Genomic DNA, 15,221 nt, shown 5'->3' with positions numbered 1-15,221 from the left:
TGAATGAACCACGTGACGGCCGAGGCACCGGAGTAAAGAGCTAGAATGGCTGGTATATCCCTGATCTGATCCGCAGTCCAAACCTGCAGGACCACGTAGGGAGGCCCCTCCTTACTCCCTGGCCATTACACCACGCATTCCTCCTTTGGTAGCTGTCGCCCTCGGAGTCTTGTCGCACGAGTACGAGCTCAACGCCGGAACCTTGCATTCCTTCCTTGTACTGCAACTTTGCGAGGCTGAGACATGCTATACTCTCTATTACCAAGCGGTGAAGCTATTAATGAGGCCTCCGTCGACACAGGGTCAGATGTATTGCTCATTGTCTATTTGCAAGGGGGTATGAACCTAGCATCAAAATCAGAGGTGCCAACTATGTGGATACGGACGATGTACAACGTACATCTTTCCTTTTCTGGGTATTTTTGGGCATTTGTGCAAGGGGTCATGGATCTTGAACGTCAAAGGCAGTACGCATGTACTAAATACGAGCACTTAAAAAACAAAAAAAAAAAAAAAGAAACCAGAATACATTCAGTTTGGAATCCCTGAAGATGAGAGTCTTCAGACCTCATGTGATAAGGGATGAGATATTTAGGTACCCAATGCTGCGTCCTAACTTGTCCATGTAGGTAGGCTCAGCATCTGTGTTCCCAACCCACCCACACACTTTGATTACGCATAGCACAGTTGACAGTTGTCTCAGGTTTAGTCACATTAAATGCACCTTTACCAAGAACTCCTAAGCCATCGCATAGAGTGCGCAAGGTGTCAGTAGATTCGGGCATACCAAACTCTCAGCCCCACATCCCCAGACAATATCAAGAACAACCATCATTGAGGAATAATTATGGATATATTTTATTATATCTAGTAGTACTAGGCTATAAAGCCAAACAAAATATCATTACACTTTCCTATTTATTCCTGAGACAACCGAGTAAGGTGTGCAGGGTCAACCTCCGCTTTGTGAGATACTTCCGTGTACGCAACCACGTACCAGCCACCTCATCGATTTTACATCCGAAATGCCCCCCATCAACTTCGGCAGCTATCAGACGAAGATCTACCACGAAGGTGCAGCGCTGGGTAGACTTCCTGCCGTAACCACAAACCCGACACTCCTCGAACACCATGCCCGGAAAGTTCTCAGTCCGCGGGCATACAGCTATGTGGCCGGCGGGGCAGGAGAAAAGGCAACGATGGATGCTAACCGGCTGGCATTTCGACAATGGAAGTTGTAAGTCCTCACCCCCAGCGAATTTGGAGAGCGGGGAAAAGGAAATTGAGAGACCAAGAGTTAATCTGGATGATAACAGGATTCCAAGAGTTATGAGGCCGGTTTGCTTACCCTGTTTTTCCACCAATATCTGCCCGGTACTTACCTTCTTGAATGATAACTAAGACAGCCCTCTTCTAGATGGACAAGCAAAGTATCTCAGTCAACCTCTTTGGCCTAGGATACAAAACCCCCCTCATCGTAGGGCCAGTAGGCGTGCAAGGCCTCTTCCACAACGACAAAGAAACTGGCGTTGCCGAGGTCTGCGCAGAACTTGAAGTTCCCTACACCCTAAGCACAGCAAGCAGCAGCTCGATTGAGGACGTCGCTGCAGCAAGTAAATCCGGCCCTCGATGGTTCCAGCTTTACTGGGTGCACGACAAGGATATCCTCCTCTCACTACTCAAGCGCGCCAAAGAGAATGGGTTTACAGTCCTGGTCGTGTCCCTTGACACATGGACGTTAGGATGGCGACCTACAGATCTCGATCAGGGATACTTTCCGTTTTATTGGGGGATTGGCAATGAGGTGGGTTTTACGGATCCGGTGTTTAGGGCCAAGTATGAGAAAGCAGGTGGAAGGATCGAGGAAGACATTATTGGGGCTGCGAAGGCTTGGGTCGCGGAGTTGGACGACCAGCCGCATACATGGGAGCAGGTGGAATTTTTGAGGAGGCATTGGGAGGGTCCGATTGTTTTGAAGGGAATCCAGCATGTGGGTGATGCGAGGAGGGCGTTGGAGACGGGGTGTGAGGGGTTGATTGTTTCGAATCATGGGGGTTTGACCTCACCTTATCCCATTGGATTAGCATGCGCTGATGCCTTGTAGGTCGGCAGGTTGATGGTGCTATTGGGTCATTGGATGCGCTTCCCGAAATTGTTGATGCGGTGGGTGATAAGATGACGGTAATGTTTGATTCTGGGGTAAGAACGGGGGCGGATGTCATGAAAGCATTGTGTCTTGGAGCTAAGGCTGTTCTGATCGGAAGGCCTGTTATATATGGCCTTGCTATTGGGGGTAAGAAGGGCGCAAAGTCTGTGATTGAGGGAATACTTGCAGATCTGTGGCAGGGTATGGGGTTGGCCGGCATGGAGACAGTTGCTGATTGTAGTCGGGATTGCATGAGGAGAATCAAGTATCCTGGAGACTTGAAAAGCATGCTGTGATACCTCCAGCATTGGTTGATGAGTCTAGTAATGGTGTTGCACGCGGAGTCCATGGGCCTAATAGTAATTAGGGGTGATCATAGTGCCTAGTGCGCACAATTCTAATATATACTTTAGAGTTGCATTTGGTCTGAGTTCAGGCAAGTCTAACCTAGCTAGATCTGAACTGCTATAATTTCAAGTCTAAATTTTAGAAATTAGAACCAAACCTAATCTGTTCTGAGTTGGTTGCGGTTTCACTGCAAAATCCCGCCACTAGGCCTGGACAGGCCTAGCTAGGCCCCTACAACTAACCATGGTTAGATTTGGTTCGATTTCGGGTCGGATAAACCGCTGAAATTGACTATTTTAATATTTCAAATTAATCAATCCCTTATTAAATGCCATACTATCTACCATACTTATATAATAAAATTATTATTGTTATATAAAATATATGGTAATTATGATCATTCTCATCTATATTATAAATATCAATTTGATATCTACAAGGTTGAATGGGTGGTGGTTGAAAATTATTTAAAAGGTAAACGATGGTTGTTAGAGCTTGGTGCCCTTATATATATCTCGCGCCACTTTCATACCAACCTATAATAGTGATAATTACTCTCTTATATCTCAGCAACCACTAGGTAATTTGAATTGATATTTCATGTTTAGATAGACTAGACACTAGGCTATCTAGTAGTATTAATATTTCTAGACAAGTCCTAGAAATTAGTGATTACTAAGCAAAACAGTGAGGGTTGGCTAACCTAGGCAGATAAAACCTCAAAAACTTTAACCGATGGTTTTAACAGAACTCAAATCGGTTTCACCCTAGGGAAACCGAAACCGGTGCGATTCCCTAGGCTAGGGACCGAGCCCAAAACCGCTGCGAGTTCGGTGAGGGTTAGATTCGATTTTATGGCCCTGGACCTGATCAAGACGGCGTCACCCTGAAGGAGTATTTCTACCCGGCCCTCAAGGCCGCGGCGACGGGGCAGTCCTTGGCTCAGCTCCGCTTCTCCGCGATCCGCAGAATTGACACACAGGGACGTTTTGGGGACGCTTGCAAGGCCATTGAGGCGCACATGCAGCGCCAGAATTAAATGGATCTCTACTTCCTATCCTGTGATCCTGTCAGTCCGGACAAGACGCGCGTCAAGCTGTACCTGATGGAGCTGGAGATGACTCTGGCCAAGGTCCTTCAGGCGACATTCAACGTACTCTTCTGTATCCCAGCCGGCATTCCTGTAGGACATGGACTCCTTGGTGGTAGGGAATGGCAGATTGCCAGGGATAGTGGCGACGGCGGCTTCGAGTATGGATAACCATTCAACTGTGCCCTGGCAGTCACCCTGATTTACCAAGCTTTGGGGAGATACGGATGCTTACTTTGCTGCCATGTTGAGATGGTAAGCCGTCCTCCCGGCCGGACGATTCGAACAACATCCTGTTAGTTCATTAGGATCCCGTTTCTCGGAAGATGGAATGACTCCTTAACAAACCATTCATCGCAGCATACCTATCGGGGAAAGACGTAAATGTTTTCAAAAAATCAGCAAGATCCCTTTGAAAGTCAAGGTGGTTTGGAAAGAACCCACCAAGGGCCACAAAGACATGCGTAAAGTGCGCACTTGGCAGCTCCGTCTTCTGCGCATCCATCACTCGTGCACTTGTATTCAACCACCCGTGCTCTGAAATCTTGCGCTTAACATGGCTAGCCAACTCAGCTGAGATATCACCGCAAGTCAGCTTCCAGCTTTCCAGTGCTTCGGAAGCAAGCGTTGCATGCAGCACATCGGCAATGACCCCGGTGGCGCAGGCGAGGTCAAGAACTACCAGCGGTCTCTGGGTAGTTTTGGGCAGGCCCAAAAGGTCGACTAGATCCTGGGCATAGTAAGGAGTGATTTTCTCGGCGACTTTGTAGGTCTCGAGGATGCCTTTGCCTTGGTAGAGTTGTTCGAAGTCTTGGGCGCGCGTCATGATCGGTTTATTGGATGATTTACTGTATGGGAAATCACAGGATGTATGTCTGAGATTAATTGGTTTGGTTTATAATGCTTGCCCTGGTCTCGGAATAGAGTTGGCTACGCTCACCTTAACCGAGCATCGATTGACGGGAAGCCCACGACTCTAAGCCGAGTTTGGCGACGTCTTTCAGCTCTGCTGATCCCACGAAGACGCGATCTACCACATATGTTCTCGGCAAGGAGTAAGAGGATGTGGTTCACTGACCATAGAGTCTTAGAGTACCCCTTACGTGGGAAGAAAGCATTCTTGGATTGATTGCTGAACAAGTACGACACATATATTGGGCCAGGCCACTGCTTCGAGATGCCAGGTACCTTCTTCCGCCTTGGCTATGGATGGCCGATGCGCCAGCAACTTCAGGATGGTATGACAGCTATTTCACAGGTGCTGAGGGATGAGAGCTCTTAAGTAGGAAGAAGGAAGTAGCTGTGCTTGGATGTTCATCTGTTTGTCTTGTGAAGAGATGATCCATGGGTGCTATGTGTGGAGGAAGGCGCATGTACTTTTAATTCTGAGAGATTTTGCTTTTTCACATTGCCATGTTCTGGTTGTGATGGAGTCATTAATCATAATATGGTGTAACTTTAATGAAACCAGAGCTTAGATTACAGAGAAGTTAAAGGGATATATGTGCAGTGAATTTACTGTAGTTGTGTACGAAGAGGTTATTAAGCTACTTAGCTTGACTTTCCTTCTCAGTCCATGTTCCCCACATTCCCTGATTGCCAAAATCACTTTTCTCAAAAACGGTGGAAGATTTGGCTTGGGCCCAGGCCGTGATCATGCCTCTTCGATATGCCTGCCTGGTATAGGCTCGGCGAGCGCTGCCCGCCACGGAGGTGCACTGAATTTATCAGTGAAGTACTGTGTCTCGTGTACCACAAGCTCGCGAGCAAACTGCATGATGGAGACTGAGTATGTTGGTACTCCATCATAGGTGATGATGCACTCGCTCACCCATAGATGGCCGTCGCCTGAGATCCGCAGCACCGTAAAATGCCGGTCAGCCGGGTGTCTACCACGCTGTGCAGAAATCGCCGCACGACCTTTGAAACGCTCCCCTGATTGCGGGTAGTCTAGGATCGCGTCTACGGCATAGATGGTGTGTTCGGCTTCGGTATCACTGTCCTCCGATGCCCGCCAATGTTCCTCGATTGCTTTCCTGGTCAAATTCATCGCACTCTCGTTTCCGGTCATTATGACAAACAATAATATAACTTTGAGCTGCTAGTGAAGGGGCCACTAGATCGTGTATTCCAGCGGAGTTATGGGACAGAGGCTAGGTATATCAGTTCATCACTCGGAGGATGAGCTTGCTGACCAATGCGGCCAATGACACCACGACTTCCCCCAGTACCGCACAATAGGCGTCCCCAAACAGGCCCTCGCCGCCTCCGCTGGCGGGGGCCTTCCCCCAAAATGCAGATAGTAGACAATGCGATTTTACCTCGGGAGGGACTGGAACTACTTCAGCCGCCCGACCAAACCATTTAAGCGCGTTCAATCACCTCCGCCAGCTGCTGCTCAGTAGCCTGTATTACCACTTCCGCTGCCCAAACGCACGCAGCCTTAGGTGTAGTAGGTGCGGAAAGATTAGGCGTAGATTAAATCAATGTGAAGGCAGCTAGCTACATGTGAATACATTATAGCATTTTGACTGAAAGATGCTAATTAGAAATTAGTAATGAGCGAAGTGGCCGGATCAGCCAGGTGGCTAACTCAGCCGGGAATTACGTTATCGATGCCTTTGAAGACCGTCATGACGTTCATGATTCCACATTCCAACCAATAACGCAAGACCATGCATCATTGAATAGTGAATTGGTTGCCTTGTCGCTATGCTAATACCTCCATTGAAGCATAGCTCTAGGTATTGTTTCAGAACCTCCGTAGGATCAACTACTGACTCCTATTGACCTGCTCGAACCTAACCGAACAAATATTTTGAATCAGTTACTAGTTGATGTTTCGTCGCCCGGCTGTGCTCAACTCGCTGAAGCACTATTGCAATATGGCGACAAACTTGCAGTACAAAGTCATAATTATCGGTTCGGGCCAATCTGGCACGCCCCTGGCCGCCGCATTTGCGAAAGCAGGACAAAAAACAGCGCTGATTGAACGCGAGCATATTGGTGGAAGCTGTATTAATGATGGCTGTACACCGACAAAAACGTTAATTGCATCAGGTCGCATCGCCTATCTACTTCGTAAGGGACTAGATTATGGTATACACACTTGTCAGCACGAGACTGATGTGAATGTGGCCGTGGTCGACATGCTCACGGTCCGCCAACGGAAACGCAACATCGTCGCCTCATTCCGCGGTGGTAGTGAGACTAAGTTAAGAGATGCTGGCGTGGATGTCCTGACAGGTGAGGCGACTTTCGTGGACGAGAAGACACTCAAGTACAAAGATAGTGGTGGCAACGTGAGAACTGTCCAAGGCCAGAAGATATTCATCAATGTCGGAGCACGACCTGCACCGCCACTCCTCGAAGGGATAGGCTTGCTTGATCAAAAGGCAGTCTTGGATTCCACGTCAATTCAAGAGCTAGACGAGGTTCCCGGCCACCTCGTGGTGATTGGAGGAGGATATGTGGGAGTGGAATTTGCACAATTATTTCGCAGACTAGGTGCACAGGTCACCATAATCCAGCGTGGAAGACAATTACTACCGCACGAGGACGAAGAAATTGCTCACCTGCTGCGAAATATTTTTCAAGAGGATGGACTTACGGTACACTTGAACTCGGACCCTGTCAGAATTGCACCGTCGCCTAGCGGGTTTACTCTTTATTTCCACGCCAATAATGGCGATCGAACCGTCGAAGGAACGCACATCTTATTCGCTACCGGCCGCATTCCAAATACAGACCGGTTGAAGCCAGAAGCTGCAGGTATCAACACCGACAAGAAAGGATATATTATGACAAACGAATACCTCGAGACTTCGTCTCCTTCTATTTTTGCAATGGGCGATGTGAAAGGACCACCGGCATTCACGCACATCTCATACGACGACTTTCGCATCCTTCAGTCTAACATGCTTTCATTACCACCTACAAGGCTCTCTATCAAAGACCGCATTGTCCCGTACGTGGTGTTCACCGATCCCCAACTGGCACACGTCGGCCTCCATGAGAAGGAAGCTCGTGTAAAGTTCCCCAACAAGAGGATTCAAACTGCGAAAATGCCAATGGCATACGTCGCCCGCGCACTAGAAACGGACGAGTCGAGAGGAATGATGAAAGCTGTCGTGGACGGTGATACAGGGTTGATTCTAGGGTTTTCCTGCTTGGGCATCGACGGTGGCGAAATCATGAGCAGCGTGGAAATAGCAATGATCGGAAATGTTCCCTACCAAAAGTTGCGAGATGCAATCCTGGCCCATCCCACTCTAGCAGAGAGTCTGAATAACATTTGGGGATTTTTGGAGTGAGTGCAATGTTCACTGTACATATGCCTTATAACCATGCACAGAAAGACCTATTTGAGTCAGGGGGGCGTGGACACTTCCAAATTGCCGCAAGTTTGTGTGAATATTTATAATTGTAGCCTGGCTGCATTCAGCTTCTTCAGCCATTTCAGATCTGGTAAGTGACTGGCTCTCTATCATAGCATGGACGAGATGCAGCTTTGGCGGGGGAAGTCTTGTAGCCATCTTGCAAGGTCTACTGTGCCTTCAAGAGTGATGGATGAGTGAAGAAGCCTGTGTAAATTGGTGTAGCTGGTTTTGCACTCCTCTGTAAAATCCTTAAAAACTGATACATTGGCTGAGCCCTAGAACACTTGTGACAGGATGACACTATCGCCTTTTATTTGAGAGTAGCTTACCTAATTCGCAAATTCCATTTCATTAATGGCGGGGTGATGCCATAAGACCTCCGAGAACTTTTGCCATGGCGCTCCAGCACATAACAAGTTAAAATACCTAGTGTTGAGGGGTAAATCTTCAGCATGGATTGAATCCCCCATAATGGTTTGGTAGCAGGAAAAGGATCTTTCTAAAATTGGTTTTTCTCTCACTAATCCTATCATGGATTTCATTCTTCCCCCTTTCGAAAACAGTCATATAAGGTATTTGAGCGAGGAGATCCTCTTAGGGCATTTGGACAAAGACACCTAATTATTATTTGCTGTATAATTTTCTTAAGAGTTTCCGCTGCCTCCCTGAATCTGATGTTGAGAGAACACTCTATCCCACAGGGGGCGGAGTCTACGTGCGAGCTCCGTCGCACCCCGCCGGGCCCTTTCCTATGGGATCCAGGACCCCCCAGTCTGGCGACTACATCAGGCCTGGCTCCCCGCCCCTATGGTCTGAGAGGGATAATCTAGGTATTATTCTATTTATCTCCTTGCGGTGCATCCAACTATGCTAGTTATAGATTCTAGGTCCCCTAGGGGGACTGTGTAACTAGTATATACCTATTAGGATTAGCTCCACTAACTAGTTTTGCTGGGGGCACTACTCTCTACTAAGGCTATATTATATTACTAGTAGTAGTATCTAGGCTGTCTAGATTACTAATTAACCCCTCTCTGGTCCTGTTCCTGCTTAATCATCTACTCTAAACTTAGTATCTACTAGAGTATAGGATCCTACTATATAGGTGTACTACTACTATAGTAATATATATCTCTATATCCTACCTTATTAGGGCCTATATACTAGTAGTCCCCTTACCCTAGTAGCTAAAATCTATAATCTAGCCTAGTAACGGTGTCGTGCGCGGAGTCCACGGGCCCCATACAAATTACAGGTGCCCAGAAGGTCTGGTGAGCGCAATTCCTAGGAGTCCACGGAGGAGTCCAGGGGATAGTGAACCTGGACTCTGGAGTCCACGGGAATGGCCTATATCTTAGTCAATTTTTCATATTTTTGAATGATTTAAAATGATTTATAATGCTAACTAGCTAGTCTATTAGATTCTAATATTAGATTCTAGATTACTCACTAGGAAGGTAGTCAAACTAGGGGGGTAGGGGTTAGGTCGAAACTTTTTGTTGGGGTCTGCCAAGACCACTATCTGCAGGAAGCCTATCCCACAGGGGGCGGAGGACCCTACTAGAGTCTGAGTTAGGGTTTGGCCCGAAGCGGTATGGCGGCTGGCTTGGCAGAGAAGGGTCTGACTTTTGAATGGGGGGTAGGGTCGTGGCACCAGATGGAGTCGTATGCATTTTAAATTTGGCCAGATTACTGGTTAACTAATTCCACATTATCTAGCTAAATTTTAATGTAGAATTTAATGATTTGCTGTTGTAGCAAGGGTGTGGTTGATGTACTGAATTTTGATGTGGTTTATATTCCTATAGAATAGCATAGACCTAAAAAGCATTACCATGAACACCATCATAGCTCTAGGTATGGTTATTTATATTTGAAATTTCACTAGCTTACTAGTAGACTGGTTCTGAGTAATCCAGCTAAATTTCAGTGTTAGATTCGATGATATGCAGGCATGGTGAGGGCATATTTGATCCCTAGGATTTGGTGTGGCTCAAGTTCCCCTGGAAGAAAAAGCAATGCCCACAACAAAATATTCAGGGGTCAAATCCTATTATTATTTAGATAGTCTATTCAATAGTATTATATTTATAAGAACTATCTACTGAGAATGGAATAGCAGTTATTCATCCAGCTTGACCAGCCCCTAATCATTATCTGCCGGATCTGCCGCCATGGGGTGTGGCTGGCTGAGGTGGAAAGCTATCTCTAGGGGAAAGCCTATTAATTACCACAGGTGGCTATGAAGCAGGTTTATTAGATTATTCAGAGCTGGGAGGGCGTTGAGCATGACCCCCAAGCCATTTAATGGCCCAGTCAGATTGCTTAGTTGATCCCTGACCTGGATGAATACCTAGATGGGTTATTGTGCCAGTGAGACTTCAGTTATTGCTAATTTATTACCTGGTTGATTGATAAGATGAAATGGCATTAGCATGAGCATTATGGGTGGAAAGTCCCATATAAGGGGGGTTGCTTAATGTACCATGAGCGGGAGTAAGCCTAGACTGCTATCTAGCAAGGATATAGAGTAGTTACCTGCCAGTAGTTTTTCCCATCCTGAAAAGGGTCCTATTATATATATATTCGCCAGCTAAATGACCACTAACCACCACTGCTAACAGATGCCATTAAGACAGCAGTAGGTGAGGTAATTTAGGTGTGGGAGCAGGCCCAGGCCTAGGTAAAGGCCCAGCAGACTGTCCAGGCCAGCGAGCTTGCTGATGCCAATCTGTGGCTGTGGATGATGGGCTGGGCTGACTACCTATAGGGTATTAGTAAGAAGAACTTGCTGGACTGTATTAATACCCCTGAAGATAAACCTGTAGATGCCACTGAGCAGTGTGTGCAGGTTATCTAGGCCACTATAGAGCAGGTTACMTGTAAGAGTCAGTGGATAGTCTAGTGATGTGGCTAGGCTATCTAGGTGGAGGCTGTCTGGTCTGAAAAGGGGCAGATCCTGCACTAGCTATTATTAGTATATATGGATGAGGCTGCAATCTAGAAGCATGTCTATCTATAGTAGTAGATATTAGTATTTATTACCCACACACAGGCCCTGCACAACTGGATCAGCCTGAAATATAGGATGACTGCCTGGCAGCACAAGAAATGGTAGTAGTTATAGCAGCTGGTGGGCCAGGCCCAGCACAGCCCCGATCCTATGGAACTTGAGATGGATGACCTACAGATAGAGGCATGGACTATAACTAATATTGAAAAGGTATACTTGGAGTTTTGCATTGAGTTACTAAACTAGTGCTATTACAGCTATAAATATGAGAGTGTATTAGTATATGCTATGGCTGTGTTAGGGTAGGGGGAAACTGGCTGGTGGGACCCTGAGAGTTATCTGCCTATATTATCCTAGGTCATCAAGATTGCGCGGTTCATGGTGGTCCAGAAGGCATTATGGATGGATCCTGACCTATGGCAGATTATCTAGACATAGGAGAGGAAGGATTGGAGCATGGAATGGGTGTTGGCCAGCGTGGATGATACATTAGGGGATATTGATGAGGGGTATGATAGTGATGACGCCACCCAACCCTGGTTATCGCCCCCTACATTGTCCATCTACAGCGATGATCTATTACCTGCTGTGGACATGCACTAGTCCAGCTGTTGACTATTCCAGGAGCAGGTGATGTGGATGATGCACTAGTTCATGATCTGTGGGACCTATGGCCCCATGGAAACATTACTAGACTGGTGTATGTATGGGTTAAAGGTGCATTATAATAGCACCAGCCCTAGGTATGTGATATGGATGGGTGAGGATTAGTTATTATACTAGCAGATTGCGTTCACGATGGGTGATTTTTGTGGATTTGTCTATGGGTTGGTCATGGCGGCATGGGAGATATTAGGCTAGTTATGTATGTAGTAATATGACCAGATGCCCCCCATCCCATGGATGGCATTGTATGATGACCCTAGTGAGAGCTAGCCTGGCTGGAATTTTTTGCAGGACGCATGGACGCAGTGGCTGGTTAATGGGGCCTGTTGGATGATCTATTGGGTGTGGGCCAAGCCGGTGATATAGTAGTAGTTTATGTGGGGAGGCTGATTCTATCCCCTGGCCATCCAGCAGTATTGCTAGTGTGTGGCCTAGTTTAAAGAGAAGTTGGCTATTATTGTCTATATTACCGCAGGGCAGCTAGCATGGGCCCTAGAATTATTAAGCATCTAGTATATAAATACTGTTAATGGCTGGCAGCAGAATATATATATTAAAGATAGCATGGTTATATTTGCAACTGCATACCATAAAGGGTTCTATGTTAGTAATGATGTGAAAATCATCTATTAATATATGCCCCAGGAGGTCAGTGAGTTGGTGATTTGGTATATGTGGTTGGTAATGCTATTTATTGACTAGTTAAGTGCATGGCAGGCATTACAGATGGCTGTGCCCACCCAGACTAACTAGACCAACCAGACTAACCAGACAGCCCAGGGGCCACTGATTGCCCACCACCATGCATGGTTATAGGGTCCTGACCCCAGCACTGGTTGTGAATGGTCATCTGAGCGGCTCTGTGAGGTATTGAAGTAGGAGATATGCACCTGGTTAGGGAAGGCCATCTATATTACTATATACTAAGATATTGCTATTACTATCAGCTGCTAATTTTTATGGCTATCTGCTGCATTCCCCTATAATATCTAGTAGATTAACCCTACCCCAGCTGAGGCAGATGCTGATGCTGAGGAGGGTATAGATATTAAGCAGTGGATGGGCTATATTGCTGATTTATAAGCCACCTATTTATTATATGTTGCTGGTATGATATATAGCTGGGGGATCCAGGAGCAGGCCAGCACCATAGCCTACTGGTGGGAGATGTTCTGGTTATCTAGCATGGATTGGCATTAGTTTTTAGGGTTTGGGGTCTCAGCCACCCTAACTATATTAGGTAAGTGTAAATAGGCGCTGTGGGAAGATAAGGCTAAGATTAGCTAGATAGAACACCAGCATGAGCTGGCTACTATGGATATAGAGGCAGCTGCCTAGTGTATGACTAGGCAGCCTACTATATGGTTCTGGGGGGTGTAGGACCCAGCCATCTAGGCTATCTAGTAGGGGGAGAGCCCTATTATTACAGTAATGCCCACTGGTGGTGGTAAGAGCATATTGTTTATAGTGCCTGCGTTTACAGCGCCTGGTGGCATGACTATGGTAGTGGTGCCATTAGTTGCATTAAGGACTGATATAATAAGGTGGTGCCAGCAGCTGGGTATTTTATGTGTGGTGTAGGAGAGCTGGTAGCCCCCAGATACTGTATCTATTGTGTTGGTAATGCCTGAATCTGTGGTTAGCCCTGATTTTTAGATATTTTTGAATTAGTAGTGGTGGATGCAGCAGTTAGACTATATTATAATTAATAAATACTATATGGTGTTAAATACCCAGCATGATTTCTAGCCCCAGATGGCCTAGTTAGGGAAGTTAGTATAGGCCTATACCTAGATGGTATGGTTAACTGCTACATTGCCCCTGAGTATGGAGGAGGAGTTATGCTAGTAGATGAAGCATGATCAGACTATAGTAACTATTTACTGGGCCTGGACCAGCTGTCTGAATGTGGCATACTGGGTATGGTAGCTAGATATGACTGGGGTGGGCCAGGGGCCATATAAGTGGATTAAGAGTGAGGCAGTCATGGCATTCATCCAGGACTGGATCTGATGAGTAGTAGGTGGCAAGGTAATTATATATATGAATATTATTAGGCAGGTGATGGCTATGGTATGGGTATTAGGGTGTGAGGTATATTATAGTAACTAGCTAGATAAGGCTGGGGTATTAGACTGGTTTATGGGGACCAGTACAGTCATCACAGCCATTAGTATATTAGGTATGGGGGTGGACATTCCTAATATCTACAGCATCATCTATATTAGTACCCTGTGGATGTTATTAGATTATATACAAGAAAGTAGTTAAGCTAGATGGGATGGCCAGTAGAGTAAGGTAATTATTATTTAACTAGCTAGCTGGGATGCGCCAGCGCTGTGGATGGAGGATGTATCTGTGGAGGATCAGGAATAGGTTAGTGAGTATATAGGGGTGGTGGAAGGGGTGGGGTGTTGCTAGGTGGTGTTAGATTAGTATTTAGATAGGGTGGTGGATGGGTATTAGTGTTAGCATTGCCAGGATTAGGATAGGGCTGAGCAGGTGTGTGATGGGTGTGACCCTAATTAGGAAGTATAAGAGGTGGTGGATCCCCCAACCCTAAATGATCATGGGTTTCTACTATTTAGGATGATAGTAGATATACTAGGTAGTATAGCAGGCAGCATGGCAGGCTGTATATCATTAGAAGAGGTGTCTAGTAAGGTAGTGGGTGAGGGGTTATGGGAGAGATTAAGTAAGGCACTATAGGAGGTAACCATCAGTCTGTCCCTGTCTGCTGAGTCATTAATTAGCCAAGCCACTATTCCTATATCTATATGGTATGAGGCACTAAGGGACCTATTAAGGGATGCACTGCAGGATGCACCCAGTCTATCCCTATCTACTAAATTATTCAGTAGCTAAGTTATTCCTATGGTGGTATGGCACAGCCAGCAAGCCCAGGACTATTAATAGGCTACTATAGATATCTAGCAGCAGCAGCATTACACCTAGGAAGGGTTAGATAAGGAGTTAGCCCAGGCTGAGAGCATGCAGTGGTATAATTGATGTTATATTTATGCTATGGCTAGGCATGATGGAGAGCATGAGTTATACTATTACTAGCACCCCAGTAGCCAGACAGCTAAGAAGTGGATGAAGGATGTATGAGGGGTGATTCTATATATACTATATACTGTATGTTATTTATATGGCATGCCCCAATCTATATGTCCTGGGTGGGAAGACTAGCCATGATATGTATACTGTAGGATGCTGGTTTCTATAGTTACTATAATGTTATTTAGGCCATGGCAGAGTTAGATTAAGCCTATATAGTGGTGCTGGTTACAGGGAATAGGCATTGATGGACCGGATCCAGCCTAGGTGATCTAGTTTTTAGGATAGGCCTATCCTGAACAGGAGAGGTATAATCAGTTATTTATTTTATTTTGTTGGTTATGGTGGTTATGTTAGGAGATTGAGCAGAGGATTAGTTAATAGATATAGTACTATATATATATTTTATAGTGAATAAGAGGGTTTAGGGTTAGGGTTAGGGTTAGGGTTAGGGTTAGGGTTAGGGTTAGGGTTAGGGTTAGGGTTAGGGTTAGGGTTAGGGTTAGGGTTAGGGTTAGG

The 15,221-nt window shown here is 46.1% G+C and overlaps 5 protein-coding genes across 5 annotated transcripts; 3 read left to right on the top strand and 2 right to left on the bottom strand.

Annotated features, from left to right (window-relative positions):
- Positions 1-1,025: 1,025 nt before the first annotated feature.
- Asppvi_002061 (uncharacterized protein) lies at positions 1,026-1,286 on the top strand (the record flags this gene model as incomplete). The annotated part of the gene is given in 2 exon segments (XM_043298054.1): positions 1,026-1,237; positions 1,256-1,286. 2 exon segments carry the CDS (start codon positions 1,026-1,028, stop codon positions 1,284-1,286), a joined length of 243 nt encoding a protein of 80 aa, XP_043153989.1.
- Positions 1,287-1,417: 131 nt separating this feature from the next.
- Positions 1,418-2,442, top strand: Asppvi_002060 (uncharacterized protein; the record flags this gene model as incomplete). Its single annotated transcript, XM_043298053.1, has 2 exons — positions 1,418-2,054; positions 2,105-2,442. 2 exons carry the CDS (start codon positions 1,418-1,420, stop codon positions 2,440-2,442), a joined length of 975 nt encoding a protein of 324 aa, XP_043153988.1.
- Positions 2,443-3,245: 803 nt separating this feature from the next.
- Asppvi_002059 (class I SAM-dependent methyltransferase) lies at positions 3,246-4,410 on the bottom strand (the record flags this gene model as incomplete). Its single annotated transcript, XM_043298052.1, has 4 exons — positions 3,246-3,548; positions 3,597-3,770; positions 3,820-3,877; positions 3,950-4,410. The coding sequence occupies 4 exons, from the start codon at positions 4,408-4,410 to the stop codon at positions 3,246-3,248; spliced, it is 996 nt and encodes a 331-aa protein (XP_043153987.1).
- Positions 4,411-5,238: 828 nt separating this feature from the next.
- Asppvi_002058 (nuclear transport factor 2 family protein) lies at positions 5,239-5,655 on the bottom strand (the record flags this gene model as incomplete). Its single annotated transcript, XM_043298051.1, has 1 exon — positions 5,239-5,655. The coding sequence occupies one exon, from the start codon at positions 5,653-5,655 to the stop codon at positions 5,239-5,241; it is 417 nt and encodes a 138-aa protein (XP_043153986.1).
- Positions 5,656-6,469: 814 nt separating this feature from the next.
- Positions 6,470-7,897, top strand: Asppvi_002057 (mercuric reductase; the record flags this gene model as incomplete). The annotated part of the gene is made up of 1 exon (XM_043298050.1): positions 6,470-7,897. One exon carries the CDS (start codon positions 6,470-6,472, stop codon positions 7,895-7,897), a length of 1,428 nt encoding a protein of 475 aa, XP_043153985.1.
- Between the last annotated feature and the right edge of the window lie 7,324 nt (positions 7,898-15,221).

Source organism: Aspergillus pseudoviridinutans, assembly GCF_018340605.1.
Source record: "Aspergillus pseudoviridinutans IFM 55266 DNA, scaffold_2, whole genome shotgun sequence".
In the NCBI taxonomy this organism is placed as follows: domain Eukaryota; kingdom Fungi; phylum Ascomycota; class Eurotiomycetes; order Eurotiales; family Aspergillaceae; genus Aspergillus; species Aspergillus pseudoviridinutans.
This window is presented reverse-complemented; position numbering and strand designations above follow the sequence as displayed.